We start from the raw sequence: 26703 nt of genomic DNA on the forward strand, positions 1-26703 counted from the left end.
GGACCTAGTGAGATTGGGGATTCTATTGACTCTTGGTTCTACAAGAGGCATCTTAAACTATTGTAAAACCTAATTTTAAAATACTATATTTAAAGGAAGATTTATCAGAACAGGGACAGAAACACAGGTAAGAAGATATTGCTTAATAGTAAAATATATTTATGCATTTGTTTAGCTTGCTAAAACTTTTTAGTCCCTACAATTTATGTAAAGCGCAGCAACCGAACAACAAAGTGTAGAGGTCAGTAGTAATAAAGAGTGTAGGGGTCAGTAGAAAACATGTTCATTCGCATGCTGAATCACAAAATGAACTTGCTGAATCACAAAATTCAGTTGATTCGGCTGTTCATCCAAATCCGAAATAACAAATTATTATGTGCCCAAATATATGAAACACTATATTTGGGCATATATTATTTTGTCTTGTATGGGCACCACCATCTTGCTGCATCCAAGGTGGCAGCTCCCATACATGTGTATGACCCTCAAGATGGGACCCCTGGTGATTCTGAAACTTTGTACTTTCCTGTATGACACGCCAAACAAATGTCAATAAAGGTGGCTTTCATTACAGAAGATTGAGGTGTGCTGTCAAAATATTTTATTTTGACTGCTGTGGTTCAATTCACCAGTTGCTCTGCCCTACTGTTGGGTGTGTTCTGGTTTGGTGTACTATAGAGGTATTTACATGAGGGACACCGTTTTGTCACCCCAAGAAGTGCTTGAACAAGGACCTTCATAGCTAGATTATCAAATGAAATGTTAATGAAAGCTGCTTATTTACAAAAAAAATGAAAATGACTGTTACATTATTTTGAAATATTGCAAGGTTTTCATATCTAGATTTACAAACACTTTATATGTCTCCTATATATAAAGCCCCATTTTAGGCTACTGTTAAATTTACCCATGCAGTGCCAACCCCCCGCCATTGTATGGATTAAATGCTCATTTGGCTGGAGGGGAAAATAATAAGTACAACTACTTACCTTATTTTATTAATAGCTGCGCAGACAGCCATCTTCCTAATAGTGATAACAATGGACCATGCCTATTTAAAGGGGACCTTTATCTGGCTATGGGAAAGCTAAAAGTTAGCTGCTACATGTTGTATAGCTGATGACTTAAAAAGAAAACACATAATTACCAGCACATAAAATCCAGCACGTCACCACCTTGCATTTGAGATCTGGTTGTAACTTCCTGGTCGCTCACAACTGGCCCCCTACTGCCAATGAACAAGATCACGGACTTTAGTTGCACGAGCCCCTGCAGATGTGTGATGTGTATCCCAGGAGGTTGCAGATGGGGAGGGCATGTCATTCTTGCCTAGGCAAGGAAAGAGAAACTGGGAGCAAGCACCTACAGAGAAAGGTACTGCCCCCCCCCAAAAAAATATATATGACAGGGTCACAACAGAGGAGCAAAATTGGGAGACATTGACAGAGCACTATCACCCTATAAAAGGAAGTGCCCCAGCAAAGATCACCAGGTATACCTTACATGTTAAACAATATATACAATTTTAGTGACATCTACTTTAACCACTTGCCGTCCGCCCGTTGTAAAAAAACGTACGGACGGCACTGCAGCATTGGTGGGTTGTCGTCTCCAGACGGCATTTTTTTTCTGCTCGCGCGCTCCCCCTAGCGGGCACACACGGGCAGAAGAGACCCGATCAATGCAAACACCCGTTACCGGGTGTTTCACATATAGCCCGCCGATCGTCTATATGTGCTCGTTTTTTTGCCCCCCCCCGACCCTGACCCCTCACCTTCAATCCCGGGATCCGCTGCCCCATCTGCGGACCGGGACCGGCTCGGAGGATGTCAGGAGGAAGAGGACGGGAGATCAGCTCCTTGCTGATCTCCCTCCGGGCTGTGAATGCAGAGTTATCGTTTTTTGAGGTTTCGCGCTTGCTTGCAATTTTAAGACTTGACATGTTTGGTGTCTTTTTACCCGACGTGACCCCGTCTTTTATATTTTACCAAAAAATTGGGTAATAATAAAGGTGTTATCATTTAATATAGGGGAAACTGTTTTTTTTTTAAATTTCCGTAATTTTTCCTTAATATAGTAAAAAAATAAAAACCCCAGTGGTGAATAAATACCACCAAAAGAAAGCTCTATCTGTCCCCAAAAAAGGGTATAAAATTAATTTCAGTACAACGTTGCATGACGGAATAAATGTCAGTCAAAGTACCGCAGCTCTGAATACTGAAAAATGGCCTGGATGGGAAGGGGGTTTAACACCGCGGATGTCAACTGGTTAAACTTTCTTTTTTTCTTTTACTTAAACAACTTTTAAAATCATGGAATGTGCATGTTGTCGTCCTCCAAATATGGAGGTGAAAGGTTTAGACCTAGGATGCTGTATTTTACAATTATCCACCAGTGCTGTACTCCTGACAGTCCAATTTTTAACCCGCTATATCACTAATTCGGTCCTTGGAGGATGACCTGGCTTTGCACATCAGCTCATAAAGACTGTTTTGCAAGGCTAAATAGAGGAAAAACAACAACAGAAAGAAAGCCTTTGTAGAAAATTGGACCATTTTACTAGGCGGAATTTCTAAGACAGCATCCTCAGGTGTATTCTCCTAAATCACACTATTAGGGAAAATGGTTTGCTAATGGTATATCAGGAAGCTATAAATAATGCACATTATGTGCCTGCCATGCAGCAACGTATATATATCTGATATACATCTATTCATGGATCAGTAAGTCACGTCTGCACTTAACAATGATCATACATTACTTCAGCTAATGTGGAGTCCAACGCAGCACACAATTTAATGACTCTATCCCTCTGTAAATAGACCTTCCATCTTCTCTTGTCTCCACGCAGTTATTGCTTTAATGCTGCACTATGTAAAATACTGCTGATTCAATGCATTCCCTGAGAATAGATTTTTAGCCTGCAATTTAATTTGCACATGATCATAGTGCTGTTTTTGTAATGGTTAAATGAGGTGAAAGGCAAACAAAAGAAAAATAGATTAATGGGGGGAAAAATGCTAGATATGCAGTGAGGTCTGCCTGTACAATCACATCACTGAGTGCATGTAATGAAGGAACCTTTGCTGATTATGGAAAGTGACAGCCGCACAAATCAATGTATGTCACCAGAAGAGTGAAAGCAGATGTGTCTGATTAATCAGAATTACATGTGCATGAGAGGAGAAAAAAACACATCTTAATAAAAGCAAACATCATGTCTTTTACTGAAAGGACATGACAGTGTTGCCTGTAGCAACCCTCAAGATATTTGGCTACTATGTGAGCACAAAGGCCACTATAAATAGATATACAGCATATATGGAAATAGTTGTCCCCTAGTAGCTCTCATTAGTCTACATTCACACCTCTGTGGTTTTCATGCAGTGCTTTTCCTTTTCAATTGTTTTACTTTTCATCCCTACAGATGGGGTGCCTGGCTGAAAACCATTTTTTTTTATGCAACCACTAAAGACAGAGAATGTGGCCAAAGGTAATCTAAATGCGAAATCAATCACATAAATCTCATATACGATTTCAACACATTGATCACATTTTAAAAGTAATTTCCAATATCTTTAAATCTGCAGCTTTCATTAACCAAGTGCTTATCCCTGTCTGCCATTTGTTGCCTTTCATTTTCATCCCGTCACGTAGGCTTCGAAGGGACACTACAAGTGTTAATTTCCACAAGCATTATGCAAGCATGATCAACTGTTGTCATTATTACAAAACATGTCCTGAAAAATGTCAGTCAGCCCTCAGTATACAACTATGCATACAACCATGAACTGGCATCAAGGAGGCTGCAGGAGGCTAGCAGCACCAACATGCTATGCTTTTAGCACTCTGCTGACTTCAGAATTCTAAAGCCAATGGAGCACTAGTAAAAGGAACAGAGATTAAAAAAGCTGGGAACACTGTTGATTGGAACACAGTAGTTGTGACTGTGCAGCAGGCTGCTGCTTTCACACGTGGCTCTACAGCATGCTGCTGGCCGAGGGGAGTTTAACATAAGGTATACTGCAGTAGCAAGAATAAAAAAAAACTCAGACATACTTTACTTTTCAGCAGAATGACTTCACTGCACTAATGAAGTGGACCTTAAAGTAAGAAAGTCCATTAGTTCTACATAATTATTGTTATAGGACATTTACAGAACTGAATATAGGCACAATACACAAATCTTTAATAAGAGAACAAAATATTTTTTGTTTTAGCCATGTGATTGTAATTTTTCAAACCTAACAATCTGGCCAAAAATAGCTGTCACTTTTTTGAACATAAGGATCCTTATCTTGGGGTGTTAGTTTTATTAACTGAACCATATTGAATTCAAAATTAGTAGATCATGGGGGGAATTTATCAAAACTTGAGTGGACAAAATCTGAAGCAGATGTGCATGGCAACCAATCAGCATCCACCTTTCATTTCAAAAGAGCACTTTCCAAGATCTACACCCAGATAATCTGAGACCTCACCCCCAATCTAGTCAAGTACATATACATAAACAACAAAAGTTGTGAGTGAGAGGAACACGTAAAAGCGAGAGACACATACAGGAGAGGAGGACACAGATAGAACATAACAGGAAACTAAGAACGAATGGGTGGATTTCGAGGAGGAGAATCTTTTGTGTAGATTTTGAAGATACAAAATTCCTGCTGGACCTTTTTGTGCATCTGTGGCTCCGCTACCCTAAATTTCTGGGGGTGACTGGAACTGGTCCTGTCCTCCTGGAATTGGATCCCTACATGACCTCTGATCCCTGGATTTTTTGCAGAGAATAGAACCCCCTGAAGAAGCTCATATGTGAAACGCGTAGGGGATCGGGGGAGTGGCACAACAATGTATATGTAATATAATGATGGATAAATGATTGACATTAGGAAATGGACAATGAATTATGTATGATCTATATGCAAGAAATTTAGGGATTCAACAATCATGTATATATATTAACTTCGATTTTAATTTTCATCATGGAATAATAATTTGTATGAACTGAATACATTTATACGATTTTCTAACCTTCTGAGTCCTCTCTTAAGAAAACCCCACCACAACTTTTGTTGTTTATGTATATGTAATCCACCTTTCATTGTCAAAGCTAAACTGAACAAACTGAAGAGAGAAGCCGATTGGTTGCCATGGGCAAATGCTCCAGATTTTGTCTGCTCCAGTTTTGATATATTCCCCTTCATGTGTATTAATCATATTGGAGCTGAAGCTCAGTCAGGCTAAACAGGAGATTTATTTTTAATGGATGTTTAGTTATTTTAACAAACATAAACCATTTGGCAGCTTTGTGACCATGTAGTTTATAAATATTTATATTTTTATTACCCTTGTTCCTTTTGTTTGTTTTTTGTTTGCCTGCTTTTTGATACACTATACTATTATCTAAACTGAATGCTGTGCCAAATCTGCAAGGCTTTACTAAGAAAACAGTTAATGCTCATCAGAATTGACAGATTTTAAAACCCAAATAGGTACAGCAAGTACAAAGTGACAAACATAGGCCAACTGTTCTGTTAGAATTTGTTTGTATCTTAGAATTCATTATTGATTGCCATATTGATCAAACGTTGCCTGCCAATTGGACATTGCTTAAACTTAACTCAGCAGGTCACAAACCACATGCATATCAATACACACTTGCAATGCAGTCACAAGGCTAGCTGTAGTATCTCTTTAATGTCTCTATTGAAAGCATAAGCTGGTGTGTGTCTGAAAAGAGATACAAGGGTTTTGTTTAGTTTCTGTGTGTAGTATCTAATTAGTGACTGGTATTTTCTGACATAATCCAATGGAATTATAGTAAAGGATATTAAAATTGCAACACGTTATAGCCAAATTAATGCCTATCATGTTTTTCTTCATTAGGATTCTATAGAAAGAAAATCTCATTAGTATGGAACTTGGGAAACCTGAGCTTTTTCAAGTCAATTCTTCTTAGAAGGTTAAACAATGGATTTAAGTCCCTTCCTGGGCTGTAACAATTGATAATTCTAATGTGAAAATTAATATGCAAAGTACAGAATATATCTTTTTTCAGCAGTGTGTGACTTTTAGTTCAAAATTGTTGTATTTATGCTAAAAGGTACCACAGATGGTACCTTTTAGCATAAATGGTATATTGTTCTAACTACTGGAGCTTTGTACAGATAAGTAAGACATGAGGTTTACATGCTGATGTGGAGTAACATCATTACAATAACAGTTACAGCCTTCTGTATAAACATATTAAAGGCTACTGTATGACAGTCTAAACAAGTTCCGAAGTCAGTAACTTTTTTATGCACAAGCCTCATAAAGTGAACAAAAAGCTTCCTTTACCTATCCTGTGTAAAAGCCTCCTTTGTTTGTGTTTCAAATTCTACCCCTACCAGACACTGCAGCTCACAGTGTGAGGGTTTCAGCAACATAGGTGGCACTGTCAATCAGGAAATCAGTGGGCAAGGCTAGTTGTGGGCAGATGCTGAATGACATTATACAGGCTTGTAAATCCGCAATGACAATGCTGATGCCCTCTGCAACTGTTTTCTATTTCATTGTAGTGCAAGTAGGTACAGCCTACATGAGAGTGGGAACTCTGCTCTGAATTAAAGAGCAGTGCAGCATCATTACCGCATCATCACAGGAAGCTGAGTTAGGTATTCTTCCCTGACAGGCTCAACAGATATGTGTAGGACTAAGAGATGAACATATAAGTGCTGTAACACATCTTCTCTAATCAGAGGTCATAGTTGTACTTTAGGGATTAACTTCCCGTTAGCAACCAATGAGCATTGGACTTTACCTGAAAATGTTATTGATTTCTGTGGGAGGTTAAGTTCAGTTCTTAATTATTAATGCATTGATAAAGCTCCTAGTATAGTATGGTGACTGACAAGTTATACCAATCAGAAGCCTTTCACAATTGGTAGATGGTAGTATGGTGCTAGCACCTTATTCCTAGTAGCCAAGGAACATGTGGGTTCTTCAGAATGCTAACTTGGCAGAAGTTGCAACCTAATTGACTGTTGATTTTATGTCAGTGGATGACTGGGCACTGAAACAAAATTCTGCTGAGTAGACTACAGATGTCAAAGTCAGGCACACTAAACCTTAGCTACCAATAATACCATTAGCACAGAACAAAACATTCCCAAGATGCAGGGAAAGCAACAGAGCACACACAGTCTCTGTATATATTTACAATTATTTAATACAGTTAAAGTCTCATGTAACCATTAACATCTGGATATTAAGTTTAACTGCTTGAAGACCAGGTGTTTAGACACCCTTCCTGGCCAGGCCATTTTTCAGTATTCAGCGCTGTGGTACTTTGACTGACGTTTATTCCGTCATGCAACGCTGTACTGAAATGCATTTTATACCATTTTTTGGGGACAGCTTTCTTTTGGTGGTATTTAATCACCACTACTGGTTTTATTTTTTACTATAATTAGGAAAAATTACAAAAAATTTTGAAAAAAAAAAAAAGATTTTGTTTACATTATGTTAGGAAACATTTATTATTACCCAGTTTTTTGGTACAATATAGAAGACCAGGTCACGTCGGGTAAATAGACACCAACATGTCAAGCTTTAAAATTGCGCGCACCCGCAAAATCGCAGAAAACTACCATACCCAAAATTGGCCATAGGCGACACTTTAAAAGCTTTTACCACTCATCAGTTTAGTGTTATCAGTGATTGAAGGCCCTAGAATTATTGCTCTCACTCCCATGTTCGTCATTTTTGCACGTATGTGCCCCCGACGCATGTTTGCATGCGTGTATGTATGGGTGGGGACTTTAAAAATGTTTTTGTTTTTTTATTCTTTTTTATGTGTAACTTTAAATTTGGGGGGGACTTTAATTTTTTCCTTTTTTTCCCCCCTAAACTTTATTGCTATCACATACGGGGGTAATAAACCCCCCTATGCAAAATATGTGGCAGGTCCTCTTTATGGAGACATCAGGGGTCTCCAAGACCCCTAAGGTCACCTAGGACCCCCCAAAAGAAGCTGATGAAGCTTCTTTTGGAGGAGAGGGGACAATAGGGAGCTCGTGTAACGATCTCCCTCTGATCCCCTGTGTCACGCACCCGGGATCAGCAGGACAATGGCGGGGGGACCGTGGAGGGGGGGGGGCACCGATCGTTACCCCATATAAGCGATCCGCTGGCTCTACAGCCGGCGGATCGCTTGTATGTTAACAGGCATCACTGCCTGTTTTTAAATATTGGGCATTTCCCGCTGAGGGGGCATGTCTGAGCGGACGTCTAAAGATGCCCGCTCAGATCTAGAGAGCTCCCGGCCGGCCGTTTTTTTACTACGGCCGGCCCGAAGGTAGTTAACAGCCAACTGTCCAGGTAATGACTCAATAACTCAATAATGAGACTGACATTTCTTTTTAGTGCTTTTGTCACACAAAGCATTATGAAATAGGGAACATTGTCAAGATTTCTCTCATTAAGCCCCGATGAAGGAGATGTGATTTAGACCCCTGAAACACATTGGCTTCTTTGTTTCTATCTACTTGAATGTGCCCCTGACCCTAATGGAATAACGTTGTATCTGGGCTATTTAAATTGTGTGGTGCGTCATGGCCCACATCTACTGTATTTAGTGTCAAGACAAGGATACTGTGGAGATCTTTTGGATTGCGGAAGCTGCCTATCATTTAGCCACATCACCTTTACGTACCTTAACTATTGTTGTATGAGAGACACCAACAGAATAACTACGTGGGTCCAGTGCTTTCTTTCCACTTCAAAGGAATTTCAACAGACATGCAGCAAATAAATATAAATACTTATTTCTGCTGAATGTACCAGATGATTTGAAAAGCAAATATTTTTTGTTTTTAAGAAATAGACACATTTTAACAGTTTTCTTTGAGTTATTTGTATCTGGTACTTCAAACAAAGGGTTCAATAAGCAGCTTTTAAAATCAATGTTTCTCAAGTATGCGTCCCTGAATTAAAGCAATGCCTACAAAGTCCCCCATAGTGAGGGTCACCATTTATCAAGTACTTCTTAAAATGCATACAATGAGACAATACAAGTCCTTATATACATGTTTTCCAAACAGCCCCTTTTGCTTTTCAATAACTACACATTTTACTTATATTTTTTCTTTATGTCATTTACTAATTGCCAAAATGCTCTATTGATATAAATATATTTTAGCAAGCATAAGTACCCCTGAACCTGTCAGAAGCTCTCTTTTCCCATGGTACATATACCATTAATTAAGAACCTGCATGCTACTAAACCAACAGTGACACAAGCATGAGTAGTAATTAGTCAACGAAAGTGAAAAAGCAGCAGGATAAAAATGCTGTATTCCCTATAGGAAAAGCACTGTAAAAAAATAAGAATTTTAGATCATCCCATGGCAAAAAAAACATTGGCTATTTCCATCGAAAATGACAAATGCAGCATACCTTTTCCAAGGAAAATGTTTTTGTTAACGCAAATCCCCATCCTGCTTCAAAGGCTCTGCGTATCATAGGAGCGCTTGTAGTGGGTGGAGCACTTGCTAGTCCAAAAGGGTTAAGAAACTTCAGTCCAGCCATTTCCACACTGATATCCACCATATCAATTGGAGTATAGAACAATGGCAACTGTGGCTTATCACCAACTGATGTTCCATGAAATTCCTATTCAAAAGTTATAACAATTAAACATAATGTTAATTTTAGAATCTGAGACTGTTTGAGAGAAAAAAAAAAAATTTACTTGATCGTGGGTTAATTGGCCTAACATTTGGTGCAATTGCATTAAGTCTGTAAAGTGGACATCTATGTGTTTGATAGCTTCATCCACCAGGGAGCAATAATTAATTATCTTAATTGACTTTCACCTCACTGGATTATTCACACTAAATAATCTGCACAAATTCATTAGACTTTATTGAATACGAAATTAATTCTGCCATGTCTTAGAAGAAAATAAAATGTATTATGCAGTTATCTCAGCAACTATGTGACTACGTTTTTTATACATGACAACTCATAAGTGATAGAAATATAAAAGGGGAAATCTTGGCAAAATCCTTACCCCAATACTCATCTCAGTGTGCCTTATTTATTATATGACTCTTATATACCATGCACTAAGTCTGGGTAACAGTTCCTACGGGCTGTATATGGTGTCACCACAATAAAATAAGCAGCAATTTGGCCACTTCTAGTGCCATAATGGATAAGGGTATAAACCCGGTAGGTGAAATCCTTCAGTGACATCAGTGCCTCCTTCCATAGAAACTGACAGCATAGTACCTCCTTATATCGTGCCTTGCAAGTGTTTTGAAAAACATTGCAGCAGTTGCAAATTGCCACAAGGTGGAGCTGAGGAGCATAGGAAATAATTACTTATTTCTATGCTGCTCAGCCTCTTGCATCTTTTAGCACTTTTACACTCAAGCTCTGTTGTACAGGGACTCCAAGAGCCTGGTACCAGATCAGATTCAGGTACCTAGATTGTTTGCATCTAAAAAGTACATGTAATAATGTATTAATAAATACAGAACTGCATTTATGTGTGTATTTGATGTCCGCCTAGAGTAAATCTTTGAAATGGTTTATTGCAATCAAAACGTGGTAAGCCAAAAAGCATTTGGCTTGGTCTAAGATTGGCAGGATTAACTCTAGGTTGCTAGCTAAGCAATGCTAGTATTTGTAATATATAATAATAGAAAATGAAATAGATATCAATGCACATGGATGCAGCCTTGTTAAAGCTCAGTATATGGTGACTCCCCATATAATTACACTATTCTGCTTTGCTTTCCATTAAATGTGATCCTAACTTTCTCTTTTTTATTAGAGAAAATCACAAATGAACATGTGTAAAGTCTTATAATGGCTTCCAAAACGGTTTGCCATTTGCTTAAAATCTGTATGACAGAATCTAATCCACTGCTGTGAATTCTAGCACATTAAGATATTAATAAGCTTATTTGCTTTGTTAACTCATGTCTGAAAATCTGTAGATGGACATCTGTTTATGAGTGAAAGCAAATGTGTGTCTATTTACACAAATTTCATTTATCCCACTGTAGAACAAATTAAATTTATTGGATTGCATCTTAAAACTGTTGGACGGCATCATAAATCATAAAATGCCATAAATCTGCAATGTATTTCCCACAGAAAACAAGCTTCCTTGTTAGCATTGCATGTTAAATGTGAAAGATGCTAAAACGCACACTAAAAGGGTTTCCTGTGTTTGATATTTTTTCCATAGTATTTACTGGTAGCATTGATACCTGTCTTAGATAATTTAGGACTTATATATAAGTCGTCAAATTAATTTAAGGTAACCTGTAGTAACAAAAACACAGGGGTTGCCGCCGCTGACATCTTCAGAAAATATAAATTGCCTGGCTTTCATGCTGATCAGATGTCTTGAATACTTTGAGTCACGGACCAAGTACAATATTTAGATAAGTTATTCTGCTTTTACTTGTTGCATGTTTGTTCGATGTTGGTGAACTAAAAAGCATTGGAAACATGACTACCAGATAACTAGAAGTGTAGTAAAGAAGGCCTGCATATTTCTGCAATGGAGATGGTTAATAAGTAACCAATTGATGCAGCAGGTAGGTGATTGCTGGGTTGCCAGTCAAATCCACTGCTAGAAAGGTATAACCAAAATTAAAACTACCATGCTAAAGCTAAAATTCAAAGGTGTGAAAGGAGCAAAGTGCACAAAAACCAGGCTTTGCTATAGCTGATTTTTATATGTTTCCAGTTTGATTCTGCAGCATCCTCAGCTATGCCTTGATATCAGTGTTAATGATTGCCTCCACAATGCCATCTTATCATAGTCTGAATCATGACGTCTTCCAACAGCCTAAACAAAATATGTCAGAGATGTTTTTCCAGTGTCTACTCTCAAAACCTCTTCTGATCTTGTTGTTGTGTGAACTGGTAAGACACTGTGTACCTTTTGTGGTGATGTTCAAAAGCTGTAATCATGCAGTTCCCTACTTTCTGTCAGGTACAACCTTGATGCCCCAATAGTGTTAATCCTCTAACCACTGACTGAACAATAATGCAGCAGTGCAATAGTAGGCAGTAGAAAAAGAACAAGGAGTCTCTGAAATGGGCAATCAATGTTGTCACCTTTCAGATCTGTGTCCAGAGCTGCAGACCTAAAAAATTCTGGACTCAGATCTCATGATGGCCTATAAAAAAAAACATGTCACAACCTTAGCTGGGAGAAGTCTCAGTTAGCAATGCTAACTGGGTACTGGGGTTACTTGCTCTTAAATTAACTAGAGGAAATCTGGTGTCTATGGAGGGCACAATAGTACACTTTGGGGTCTATTCACAAAGCTGCCGAGGGCAGCCGAAAAAGTGCTAGGTTGTCAAGCTGGACCAAGGAACCACAGGAAAAGTAATATGTCTAAGTTACATTAAGTGATAACATTTATAATGCACACTGTAAAATATATGGGTCTTGCATCTGCTTGTGTGTGTTTTCTGCTCTGGTATTAGAAAAAATTCACATCGTCTAGTGGATTCACAAAGGGGGTGCGGGAAGTGCGGACCGCACCCAGGTGACACCATTGGAGGGGTGACACCAACATGACTGACAGTTGTTTTGGTGTCACTCCCTCTAAAAAGCCAGGCACTCTGTCATGGACCAAGAGCCCGAAAGTGTCAGGAGAGAGGAGAGGACCTGGCAGCATATCTAATCCCTCCGGGTGATGTCCCCTCCTCTCTCTACCGGAGTCCATCACCAAGATGGCCACCGGCAGGCGTCAATTAGATGGCCATGCATGCACAATGGCGTAATCCCACAGGTGTGTCACACGCAATTACCTCACGGCGGGGTGTCACCCAGTCTCTGCTCCGGGTGACACCCGGCCTTGGGATGCCCCTGACATCGTCTAACAAGCTATTGACTCATCTCCATTTCTGTAAATGCTAAGCATAAATGATAATATAGTATTTATGTGCTGAATATAAGTATCTCTTAGCTCCAGATAATTACATTACAAGCAGAGACATTGAACCCAACAAATATTTTTTCAAACCCATTTATGTCTACACTAAAGTACACTGAGGAAAGTTTTTTTGGCATACAAGAGTGGATACGTGAAATTAAATATGGGTGATAATTTAGTAATAAAAGGAAAATAATGACATAAATGAGTTCATCTAAAGTGTGGAAAAATCAGCAGAATACCATTCTACCTGGACAGGGAATTAGAAAAGATGACATACCTGTATATATTTGTGAATGTACCAAGATGCTTGTTTTCCATCATTAACTGATTCAACAGTTGTATTTGCTAAACCTCCGATATCCCCTCCAGCAAATACACTAGGCTCACTGGTTTGCATTGTCTCTGAGTTAATATCAGGTAAACCCCATCTGTTAAACTTGATTGGTTTCATGGCTTCAGTAACTGAAAAAGAATATAAGAAAATGTTAAAAATATAATGCTTAAAAAAATAACTTTCCTGCTTTGACAATCAGCAGGTGGAGGATTAGGTTTGGCATGGTGAGAAGATGATAGCTGACTGGCCTGAGTGGCCCAGAGTATCAGAATGTTGATTACAGTGACAGGATATCTTTAGAGTAGGTAATGTGGATATAACTAGATACAATGATTTATCAGCATTATATTCTGCAGTGAATTTGTGGAATATTTCTGCTACTTGAGAATTTAAATTATGTCTGTTAAATATTAACGTGAATGGTTATTGGTGTTGCATTTTTTAAATTATGGTCAGTACTAAAAATTGTATTAAAATGTTTCTGTCAAGGTGCCTTGACAGCAAAGGCAGGTAAGTCATAATACTACACCCTAGCTTTGCTAAAGACTACAAGAAGTTAGCCTCATAGGTAGCCTCACATCTGAATGCAGATGTTTCAACAATTATCAGGCCCACTCTACAGAATTTTTTGGATGCCATTAATCCAACTAAACAATCGAACGGAACAATTCCAAGGTATTGAACACAAAGCGGGAAAGGTGGAGGAACAACACAACAGTCAGCCAATCACAACACATTTTGTATGTAGCCCCTCATCAATAAAGTAGACTGTTTACAAAAATAGAGCATACAAAGCGGGGGAGGAAGGTTAATGAAGTATAACTACAAAGATTATTTTTGAGTCAAACGGGGGAGGAAGGTTAATGAAGTATAACAACAAAGATTATTTTTGAGTCAAGTTAAATGGAGGGTCCCCTGCTTCTATATATTACCAAAAGATACAATTTTCCCCAATAGGGGATCCCACCATTATTTCAAAGTATACAGCAAATATTTATAAAAATATATTTATTTTAGATATATTAAAAGGCATACATATAAAAAAATATCAAAACACGAACAAACATATATATGACTGCATTCGGCTAATGGATGAAACAATGCATGTGGAAACAAAAGGTAAAGGGCACACCCTGGAAAGCCTCAATATTCTCATGTATGGTAGTTATACTTGGTATCAAGAGAATTCCCTTGTATCTAGAATTTCCACAAAGTCAGAAAATAATGTCCATTTTTTTAGCAAAAATGGCATTAAAGAGTTAACATACACGTGTATGGAGAAAAAGAATAGTCAAATCAAAAATATTTCATGTAATTAGTAGAGATATGTGGGTTCAACTCACAGTGGTGTGTTTCCTCGTTCATGGGTCCGGATCTGAAGAACAAAATAGTATTGCCACTGATGCAAGTAGATCTGGTTATAAATATGAATATCTATTTTTTCCATGATGTCACAGTCCACCAGGCACTAGGCCTCCTGGGCACCTGCAAGGTGAAACGGGCCCTGCAAGTTGGCACCCTGTTGTGACAGTTCTAAGGACATATGTAGACTTCTTAGACAGACAACAGCTCCACAGAGCATACCACACTCAACGTCTGCCTCTGTTCTTCCCCCAACAGTACATCCACACAGGAATGCAACTTAAGGCCCTTTATATGCTGTAGATGGTGCAATTTATGGCTAGGAAGTTGTTTCCAACGTGTATACAAATTTGGTTGTGCCTGTAATCTCTTAGAGGCTTTGTAAAACCTTCTGTTTGATATTTCTTTATGATATCTGATTGGATATCCTTGACAGAAGATCACTTTCCACTGAAGGGAAGAAAACAATAGTAATACAAAACACAAAAATTCCCTAGCCTCAACCTGCCAGCCAGCCTGCAACCAAACAAGTAGCCCTGTCAACAGTATGCATTAAAATCAGAGGTTTTAGTTGCACAAACTTTTGGCCAAAAATATGTAGAAGCCACACTGCCGCGCCAAGGCACCTCTGCAAAGTGTGGTCCTAACTCTATGTATCCGAGTCTCCAAGTGTGAGCATATTAATGAAGTTGATAAATTACATGCAGGTGTACCTGGAGGTAGCCAACTCCTCCTAATAAGGTGCAGGGACGCACTGGAGGCCCAGCAACCAAAAATGCACCCTGGAACTCCAGTGCGTCCCCCAAAACAAAAATAGTCAAACTAGAAAAAATGGTACATGCATGAATCTATAACCAGCCTTTAAATGTCTTCCTTATTTTCAAGCGTTGTGCTGACTGTTGGCACTATATAAATCCAGTATAAAAATAATAACAATATATTGTTCAACTTGGCTAGTATCTTCAGGCACATATACAATTAGATTAATAATACCTCATATTGCACAAACACAGCGGTAAAAGTGCATATTGCATTTTTATGGTGCATCTTGCAGCACCATTGTCCCTGGCAAGACTCCAAAACACTCTACTGAACCTTCTACCTCAATTTATTAACAAGACTTTCTCTTAAGAGAACCTTAATCACATGGAAAGAAGTTCGATAAATCTCAAAACCTCCAGGGACAAGTCTCCTCACTTATGCCCTTAACCACTTCTCCAACCTTCTCCACGGTACAGACTTCAGGGCTTTTAGACTATTGGACAATAAAGAAACCCATGTAACTCTATGTAAGATCTGTTATTTTCACAGGGAACCTGTAAACCATCCCAGCACATGCAATGGGTTAAACATGCACGTCTTGGCTCTTTCCATCATTTCTCTAGCTGTAACCTACAGCTTTTATGGACCTACAACTGACATAAGCTGATGCCACACACTAAACATGGTATGCCCATTGACAAATGTATTGTCAGGTCAGAGTGGACAAAACAAGGATTGCAAATGTCACTCCTTCAAGATGGACAATGCAGGGGAATCAGCACATGGTGTTTTTATATCTCAGCAGATAAGTTGCAACTCTATAACCCGCCATTGCCTAACCCTCCAAGCTAGCAGGCAATCTTCTGTATTCTCCAAACCTAACTACACACTCAAGTGGGCTAAATTGACCAAACAAATACCGGAAGAAGCTCTACTCAGTATAAAACTGGGCTAGCAGTGCCTTAGATAGGCTTTTGTGGGAGAGGCGTGGAGGGAAATTTCTATTTAAATTGATCCACAGAACATATCTGATTTTCAACATTCCTCACAGATCCCTCATGCCTGGCTGGTTGACCTCTTTTCTAAAATGTGACACACCACACCCAAATCTTACATAACACATTTGGTCCTGCTCACAGATAGCGGACTTCTGACAACAAGCAGTTTAATATATGCACAATGTCACAGGGAATGGTAGAACTCAGCTACCCAGTGTTCTCCCTGTTTCATAATGTCACAGGGAAGACATTAGACAAACCTAATCCATTAAGGTGGGAACACAAGTGCTTACAGGCTATACCCTCTAAATGGCTGCTCCCACAATTCCTTGCACTAGCCAAACTAAAGAACATACTAGAACAACTTATGCTGATAGATAAGTTGTATTCAAAGTACACCCATACCATCTCCATGACATTACCACAGAATAACTTTAATTAAAGCAGATTGACCTTGGCCCTATCCACATACTGCAATAAAGATCTAAATGATGTTGAGACACTCTCACTGCTCACAATGAAATTGCTAAGTCTAAGATCTGGACAACGTCTATGTGAAGGGTGTAACAGTTTTTACTTTTTCAAATACTAGTTTTCCAGGTGTCATACTATGCCTCTTGCTTTAAAACTTGAGTCACTCAACCAGAACAAGCATGCAGATAAGGTGCCCCGAATTACTCTGACTTGCCTTAAATATATAATTAAAGCACTGAAGCCAGTAGGTCAGCATATCAGTCAGTCATCTGGAATTTTAGAAGATGATCAGCTTTGGAAACCACCATATTACAGGATGGTTTACTTCTTAGGGAAAACTGAGGGAAGAGTAAAGCAAAGCAGACAATTCTAATTTTCTTTGTTGTCTGTAGGAAGGCATGTTCACTAACTCTTCACTGATCATTTCCTTTTCCATCTCAGCAAAATATTGAGACTGGAGGGAAGCATGCAGATCCTGGGGATGTTGAATTCAGGACTACTATCAGTTTATTTAAATTGGCAAAATCACTGATGGTTTTAGGGAAGAGCAGGAGCAATTAACATATTATAGGTTTTATTTTTAAACTTGCTTGATTTCTCTGTATATCTTACAGTAGCTGAAGCATATTAAAACATTATTTATTCAACAAATCTAAGAAAATGGGCAAGCATTTAACATTCATTCTTCCCAGATTCTTCTTTGCATGAACATGCAAATATGCAGGTTTATCTTTGTGCATTAGAGATAGGCCTGGTGCTAATATTATGGCAACAATGGGCTACTGGGTTAAAAAAAAATGTCTATCTAATTATCAAGCAAGAACTGAAGGATAATTACCTAATATCTACAGGTACCTTTACCACACCAAATCAATCGTAATAGCTTAGTAGAATGGCATTGTTTCAAGTCAGCAAGACTAAAAACCTTTCATCCAATATTTGCATTCCACTGATGACCCCATGTAACTACCATTTGAAAAAATAAATTAACTTCATTTAGCATCACTTTGTATTTATCAAAATAACACCAAAAAACATAAATATATTGTAAACAGTTTGTCACAAAATGCATGCTTCCAGGAAGTATCAACACCACTGACGGCACACATATGGTCCGTCTATTTCACCCGATCCTCCTTAAATTCATTGCTTAAATACAGAGAATACAATACAGGCTTATCCCTCTAATGTGTTTCAAATACCTAAGTACTTAAACAAGATTATGCAAGTGTCGAGACGTCTGGACTTTATGTACGCAGCCACCTGTACACAATAAGTGTTTATATCAACATCATCCATTTTCAACATCATTGTAAAAAAAATAACAATAAGTTTGGAGTTTAAACTATACCCTTTCTTGACTAATTCAAGTTATTAAAGATGCACACTTTCAGGATAATATAAATCCCTTCTTTAGGATTTAAATATTTTCTTAAAATTGTTCTGAAACCTACATATTTATACACACAGTTACAAGGAGGAGCAATGAAATATAAATATATATTTTTTAAATTACAGATTTTCTTTTCTTAACACACTTGGATGGTTAAGGCTGTTGTAAAGGGTTAGGTTATAGAGCTAGAGATCCATTTAGAAGTGTTATTGGGCTAATTGATTAAGAAAAAATACACACAATCCTCTCAAGTGAAAATCATTTGGAAATGTCCTCATACCCAAGAAACAAAAAAAACAATACACTTATGCATATACAGTATAACCCACAACAAGAATTTAAAAAGGTCACTAAACCTTATATGTGAAGCCACAAGATTATGGACAAATGGTTTGATCTTTAAAGGAGAACTATGGGGTCAGTGTTTTTCCCCATAGTTCTCTTAACTCATAATGTTAATTCACAAGATAAAGACCGGGGGGAGCAGGAGGTAGAAAGGGGGTGGTTTATGGGCAGGAGAAAGGAGAGGATGAAAAGGAAAAGAGTTGGGGTTAAAGGAAGGGGAGGAGCTTATGTGATCTGTGTTTAAATTAATAAAGTTAAGCAGAATGAGTTTAAGTGTTTGACTATCATCTTTATATTCTTGAAAAGAATGCTTGCTAATAGGTAGCTACGGCCTTACATAAAGTAATACACAACATATAAAATATTGTTTATAATTATGAATGTTGATTGCTAATGCTCTTCATATTGTAATTTTCTTGTTCTGTTTGACCTTTCTGTTTCCTCCGATCCCCAAGACACTCCATATCGGGCTTGTGTGTCTTCAAAATGGAAATGAGAAAAATATATTCATAACAAGGTCCTGGACAAAAAGACAAGCAGTTTTAAAGGACATCAAAGAAAAATAATCTGTGTTGTTTAATCCATCAGAGTGAATTTCTGAATACATATCCAATGCCCTTGGCAGAAGGGTAAGATGTTTTACCTTTCAAAATAGGATGATGCATTAAAAAATATATATAAATATTAAGTATGCTACATACAGTATCTGGGTGCTTATTTCTTGTATTTAATCATTTGGTACTATATTGGTAGAATTTGTAAAAAAAACAAACATGTACACAAATCTATCGTTGAATGTATCCTACTTTGTATGGTGTTATGAACACATAACCACACTTATTAGATAAGACAAAGCAGGAAACAGCTATAATGTGCAAGTGCTACACATCAGGAATCTGATGTCACATTTTAGATAGGAATCTCTTACATTGCCCTGATTTTCCTGATCTGCTTACTTTTACCAAGTCACTGAACCAGAATACAGTACAGCTGGTGGTTCAGCATAACAGACAATCAACTAGCATTTTCAAAATAAGATCAACAATGATAGTTTATCATCACATGTTCATTTTAATATGGCAAAGTGCAAAACAAAGAATCACTTAGTAACCAATATACTATAATTTTATACTATTCTGACTGTCCTTTATTTCCCTAGCCTCCTGCAAATGTGTTGTTAACCACTTGAAGACCAGAGTGTTAAACCCCCTTCCTATCTATGCCATTTTTCAGTATTCAGGGATGCGGTACTTTGACTGACATTTATTCCGTCATGCAACGCTGTACCAACAATAATAATAATTGTATAACTTTTTTGGGGGACAGATAGAGCTTTATGTTGGTGGTGTTTAATCACCACTGGGGCTTTTACTATATAACAAAAAAGTACAGAGAATTTTGGAAAAAAAACTTGTTCCCTATGAAACATTTATTATCGCCGCAATTTTTTGGTAAAATATAAAAGACAGGGTCACATAAGGTGAATAGACACCAAACATTTACAAAAAATGATGGCATAAACTGATATTTACAATATGTTGCAGTAGAAATACAGAGAGTTCAGTCTTATTGGTATGAGCATCCTACATTACATATGCAATGTATAGTTCAACCTTAGTTCGATGTTAAGACAGCATTCTCAGAATTTAGGGCTCAAGAGGGTACAAGTACATTGTAAACTTTACTATTAAATCTAATCAACCACTACAAGAATTAGATTTTTCTGTAGTGTTCAACCACCTTGTGATCAGTGCTAGCGATAAGAGTAATATCAAAATAATACAGCCAGGATAGTTACCCTGGACCAGCTTATTACCAGGAGGCCACAGTACTGTCTGCAATGCTCTTGTGCTGTTGTCAACATCTTCAATAATAACTTTACTATACTTTTACTATTGCCATCCTATAAAAAAAACCCTAATCCCCAAATCCTGCACTTTCAAATTCCCCATGGATCTTCAGTGACAGCCACATAGACAAGACAGAAAGAGTCTCCTGGCAGGTGCTGCACATGTGCATCAAAATCCCTATTCATTCCTATGGAAAGGTTGTACAGCATCCGTGCCAATAATGTGATGGGAATGCCTAAGGAGGGTTATTTAAAAAGGATGACTGTACTAAAAGTATGGCTATTCTTTCAAGAAAACCAACAAGGGTCAAAGTCTGACATCTTTGTCATCCACAAAACTAACTATTGTTGGCCACGATGGCCATTATCTGTTTGTAGACTATCCTTATCAGAAGATCTCTCTTTTGCTCAACTTTAAAGACAAGAAAAAGAAGAAAACAGAAGTGATGAGTCAGCATCCACTGTTGCTAGGTGATGTCAGTGTTGTTAACAACTGTACAGGGGAAGGGTCCACACAGTGCAGCAGGTTTACCCAGTGTACTGGACTTTAGCTATGCCAGCAATGTTGGGAAGAGTATTTGGGGGAGGCAGCATTCTGGGGAAAAATCATAAAAAGGTGTAGTGCTTCGCTAGAACTAGATCTAGAGGAAACACGTGTGTATATTGCCTGTAGCCACCAAATTCCAAATATTCCAAGGTAAGTTTGACCATGAAATCTTTAAAGTGTATGTCCACCTGAAAAATTATGTTTTAGTTATACAGTAAGTGGAACCTAATAGGGCCCTGGTTTCTTGCTTGTCTTGGATACTCCAAGAGTGAGGTGCCCTTGTTCTAATTCCACAATCTTCTGTCCACCGGGGACTTTTGCATGTTCCCACCCACATTTCTGTGTTCCACAATCACCAGTGGTATTCTCCAAAATATAAAATAAGTAAAACAAACAGGGAGAGTGAAGATCTCTCATAATGGTGACCAAAGGTGTAAAAAAACAGGAAATCAAACACAGATATCTATCCAATAGTGTTCCAAATACATAAAAAGAGAAATTTTACTTTAGAGCACCCACCAAAAATTGAAAAATCATTATTTGGATAGACTGGTCCTTTAGGTTGACAGATTACCAAAGTATATGCTGTCAATCAGGCTCACCATGTTTTACTACTAATGCTATAATTATCCTCAGAAAAAAAACAGAAACCTGTATTTCTAATTTAATTCAAGAGACTAATTTTTTCATGTTTCATTTACGAGCTATTGAATGTGATCCGTGTACTGAAAATTAAAAACTTTAGGAGTCATGGGTACTGCTATGCTTTGTATTATGTAATTAACTGTAATTTATTAAATATATTTTTATCTGATTTTTCTGTTCCCACAATATAAAAAAAGAATATATTGACCTTTTAACCAAGAAATGTGTTAATGTTTATGCAGAGAAGATTACAGCATGAAATGTAGCCATTACAGGGAAGTAGTACAGAAACAAGGCATGTATCTGTATAAATGCATGGTGTGCTTGAATGCAGATTTGTGTTTGATCCTGGAGTGATGAACTGGGGACAATCATACAGAAATAAATACAGGTCTCACTCTGCATTCAAATAAACCATTATGATGTACAAAAAGCAAAAATGTATTTTACTTATCAGAAGTCACACACTGCCAGCTAATGTATATAATATAATGTGGAAATAAATGCATAGTCATTCGGTCAGTATATTAATGCATAGCCATTCGGTCAGTATATTAATTTATTAAGGTGTTAATTAATTTCTTTTCATCTGTTCCTTTTTAAGAATATAGATAGTATAATGCTATTGGCTGAATTGGCTTATTCTCCTGAGGTTAGAAAAAAATGCAAGCAGATATTCTGGAATATTAAAAATGTGCAAATTGGCCAACATCCTTATTTAGACATTATTATCTACAAGTACAATGTTTTGAAAAGAAAAGTATAGTTAGATTTTTTTCGTAAGGGGTATTTATAGGATTAAAGAAAACATTTATTTTTAACAAATGTGTAGAATTTGGCAAACTAGGCAAACCGATTTTTATTCTCTTATTAAAATTAATTAAAAGACTTTTAAGCTACCCCATTTGATAAATTGCCACCTCAGAGTTTCAAATAGAATTAATCACTCAGGTTTTTTTGCATATATCTACTGCTAGCAGTAGATATATGCAAAAATATAAAAAAAAATTAAAAGTTGCCAAATAGGTAATTACTTACCTGTGTCTCCGTCGCTCGCTCTCATCTAAAGATTTGAAGACTCTTGAGGGCCGTGAAGGATCATAGGGTGGGCGCATGCGCAGTGGAGATCTTCAGGCCGGGAGAAGAAGAGCGACACAGTGTAAGTGAATGCATGCAGCCGAGAGTGTGCACACGCACAGACACCATCGGACACAGTAGACACAGAGGTCAGCTGGATCAGAGAGCGGCACCAGCGCTGGGGGGACTTCTGAAAACTACTGGAAAGGAGAAGATGATCGGATCGAGGCATAATTTAAGGTAAGTCCTTAAAGCAGCATGGGGGGGGGGGGGATTTTGGCTTTAATGACCGTTTCACCTTTTTTCCGGTGAGGTATTAAAAATCCTTGCATGTATATTTAAACACAGCTAATATAAGTACCTGAATTTGTCATTATTTTAGCTTCTTGAAAATAAGCATGATTAAGACAGGAAAGGGAAGGCTAGCACTCTGAGGTAATCAGGCTCTACTACATTGTGAGTCTAACATTTAAATCTTGCTAACAGGATATGAGAGCAGAGTTGTATTGCTGTATGTAAACCATAAATCTATTTTTAGTACGTTTGGTATCATGCTTCATTGTATACAGTTTTCTTATATACTCAATACTTTTTTGTAAATTAGGTGCAAAGCCTCTTACCTGGAAATCCTACCAGTAGCAGCATTTCTTGTTAGAGAATGATGATGCTAAGCAGCTGACTTGCAAATAGCAGCAATATTGTCAGCCTGCTGTGTTCACTACTTAAGTTGACCATTGAGTTAGATAAGAAAGGCAGCCCAATGCCCAACTGAAGGAGTGTGCATAGCAGACTGACAATGCTTAGTGTTGTCAGCATTAAACATTAAACAGGAAATGCTCTTACTTTCAGGATGTCTAGGCAGAACATTTTGCAACAGATTTACAAAAAATTATATGCTTAAGAAAACTGTATACAGTGAGGCATGATGGCAACCATACTGAAATATAGATTTTGCATTTACATACACTTAATCTGAATGGGAAAAAAGCAAGGTTACTCAGGGACGGACTGTGCCACCCCTTTCCTCTCTCACTGCCTATGTGTCCACTGCCCCCCGGATCTCCCCCTCTCCCCCCGGGGTACAACGCACTCACCTAGCCTCTCCTTCTGGGATATTTCCGCCACTGCCAGCCTTTGTCTGTACTCACACAAAGTAGGCAGCTGCAAAGCCCCAGCGTGGGCCGAGACGGCTGCCTAATTTGCCTGACTACAGTGCAGCCTCTGCTTTGGGTCCCGATTGTTCGGTGCGGCTGGCTGGGCCCAGCAGAGGGGCGGTGGGAGCGATAATAATAAACGCAGAGTGCTGAGGCCAGTAATGTGACGCAGTGCAGAGGTCAGTAATGTGATGCAGAGTGTGGAGGTCAGTAATGTGACGCAGAGTGTGGAGGTCAGTAATGTGACGCAGAGTGTGGAGGTCAGTAATGTGACGCAGTGCGGAGGTCAGCAATGTGACGAGGAGTTCGGAGGTCGGTAAGGTGACGCAGTGCGGAGGTCAGTAATGTGACGCAGTGCGGATGTCAGTAATGTGACGCAGTGTGGAGGTCAGTAATGGGACGCAGTGCGGAGGTCAGTAATGTGACGCAGTGCGGAGGTCAGTAATGTGACGCAGTGCGGAGGTCAGTAATGTGACGCAGTGCGGAGGTCAGTAATGTGACGCAGTGCGGAGGTCACTATGGGCCCTAATAGTGGCATGACCTTCAGTTTTACAAGTTCATTGATTTGACACAAGCTGAAAAAACATTTTATCAATAAGCACCAAAAATAGCTGCTTGTGTACATGGGAGATAATGCTTTTCACGTGTCATTGTAATGCAATTGCCCCCCTCCTGGATCCACCACTGAGGTTACTAAGTTATGCTGCCCAGTAAGCAGGATTAGAACAGTGGCTGAAAAGACCTCAAATACTTTGGAAGGCTGTTTGCTTGGAGTTTAGTTTTAAAGATTGGGACGCATGAATAGTTAAAATCCCTTCTTGACAAAGCTTAAGATAAATACAACCAAATATGGATTTATTCATCCAAGAAAAGTATTTTGAAAGGATGATAGATACTTTCCATAAAGAGGATCTGCTGTACATTAGACACACATGGGCAGAACTTTTATCCTAAATGACAAGAAATCCTGTATTTGGCCATTCTTCAAATTACTAATGTGCTAAAATCTCATAGCAGACACAATATACTTCTTCCAAGTCAGAAAATAATTTCACATGGTTTTCTAAACAAATTTAAAATTGTATTTAATTGGAATGCTTGTACATGAATTTGCTGATTATACGTCATATACACAACAGAAATGGTTGATGCTTTTATATGGGCAGTACAGTGGCATAGTGGTTAGCATTCCTGCCTTGCAGCACTGGGGGTCCTTGGTTCAAATCTCTTGGTACTCTGTTTTCTCCCTGTCATCACTCAATTGTAGCTATGGGGTAGTCATGGTTGTCAAGGTTGGAGTTTGTTCGGTGTTTGTTCATCTTCATTAAATGATACATTAATTGAACTAAACGTTTACATAACAAAGATAAGGATCTTTGCAAAAATGCATACACCACATGCAACAGGGATTTTCTCTTCTTAGACTGAAAAATGAAAACTAAGACAGCCACCAGATCTAAGGACTGATAAACTGTAATATATTCATTTTTTGCTTTTGGATTTAGATACACTTTGCCAACTCAATTATCTTTGGAGCATCATATTGTAATAATCACATCAGAGTTATAGATACAATAAGGAAGGCTAAAACCCATTTCCACCTTTGCAGGGGTAGTTTAAAAAAAAAAACATGCCAGCAGTGTACACTCAGAGTACATGAAGCGGACATATGCAGTTGCTGTATATGAACACAGAAACTTACTTTTTTTGTTAGCTGTCCTCTTCATCTCATAATGGTTCCTTTTGAAATGGCTGCCTCTTTGCTCTGCAAGCAGTCTGTGAAAATTACAGGCCACTGTCCACAGTGGGAACTAACACTGTAGGGCATGGGAAACTATATTTCCCACAATTATATGCTTTCCTCTGGAACAAGCTTCTCCGTGTAAACTGAGCTCTCTTTTTGAGCTCTTCCCCATTAATTAATATTCATAGTGGCAACACCCTCTGAACAGTGCTGAGTGACCAGAAAAGGCAGAGCTGGTGGGCAGTAATCTTGCTACAATGAATCACAGGGAGGAGGTCAGCTGCTTTACAGTTTGTACAAAACTATCTGACCCCAATGTCAGATTGAGTCTCCTGTGGAGGGAATGTTACATTTGTAGGACTCGAGCCCACTAAAAAGTCCATAAAAATGTTGAAAAGCCAGTAATGTGAGTCAAGAAAATCTGCTCACATATACATCATCACTGCACCTCTCCATTACCACAATAAATGCTAATCACTTACAAAGGTGGAAATGGGCTTTAAAAATCTCTATCATGTTTTTATTGGTGTGTGTGTGTGTGTGTGTGTGTGTGTGTGTGTGTGTGTGTGTGTGTGTGTTCTGGGGGTGGTGACATTCTATTTGTTCTGATTACTGTGGTCATCAAGACAGACATTGATATGATCAAACATTTTACAGCTGTTATCTGAACAGGAAGTGAAAGAAAATCTTACAATGAGGACACTTGTTCCACTGTCTAATAGGTGATTTCTCATGAATTAGGGAAGATTACCAACCATTCTCCTTCATGTCTTCGGGAGCAGAAGTAAATGAATTGCTTCCCAATGATAAAATGGATAAGATAAAAAAAATGAGTTTTTTTTGTTTTGTTTTTTTTTGTTTGTTTTTTTACTGCATTCATAACTAAAAAAGAAGAAAGATACATTTCTTTTCATAATAATAACTTTATTTACTTGTCATCTGAAATCTTTGCATTAATATTATTAAGTTTTTATTGTATGATCATTATATTGAAAGTACAAATATTGTATATACATGTGTATATTGTTATACTTTTATGATGTATTTTGGTGGCAGAGAAAGCTTT

At 38.1% G+C, this 26703-nt stretch overlaps 1 protein-coding gene across 1 annotated transcript in view; it reads right to left on the minus strand.

Annotated features, from left to right (window-relative positions):
* The window catches only part of DPYD (dihydropyrimidine dehydrogenase), a 582181-nt gene that overhangs the window by 379565 nt on the left and 175913 nt on the right, over positions 1 to 26703 (minus strand). The window contains exons 9-10 of the mRNA XM_018567128.1: positions 13231 to 13415; positions 9439 to 9654 (exon numbers count right to left, since the gene is read on the minus strand). Coding sequence (XP_018422630.1) covers positions 9439 to 9654; positions 13231 to 13415 — 401 coding nt within the window. The remainder of the gene's footprint in view (positions 1 to 9438; positions 9655 to 13230; positions 13416 to 26703) is intronic.

Source organism: Nanorana parkeri, unplaced genomic scaffold (genome assembly GCF_000935625.1).
Source record: "Nanorana parkeri isolate BGI_ZX_2015 unplaced genomic scaffold, ASM93562v1 scaffold1012, whole genome shotgun sequence".
Taxonomy (NCBI): domain Eukaryota; kingdom Metazoa; phylum Chordata; class Amphibia; order Anura; family Dicroglossidae; genus Nanorana; species Nanorana parkeri.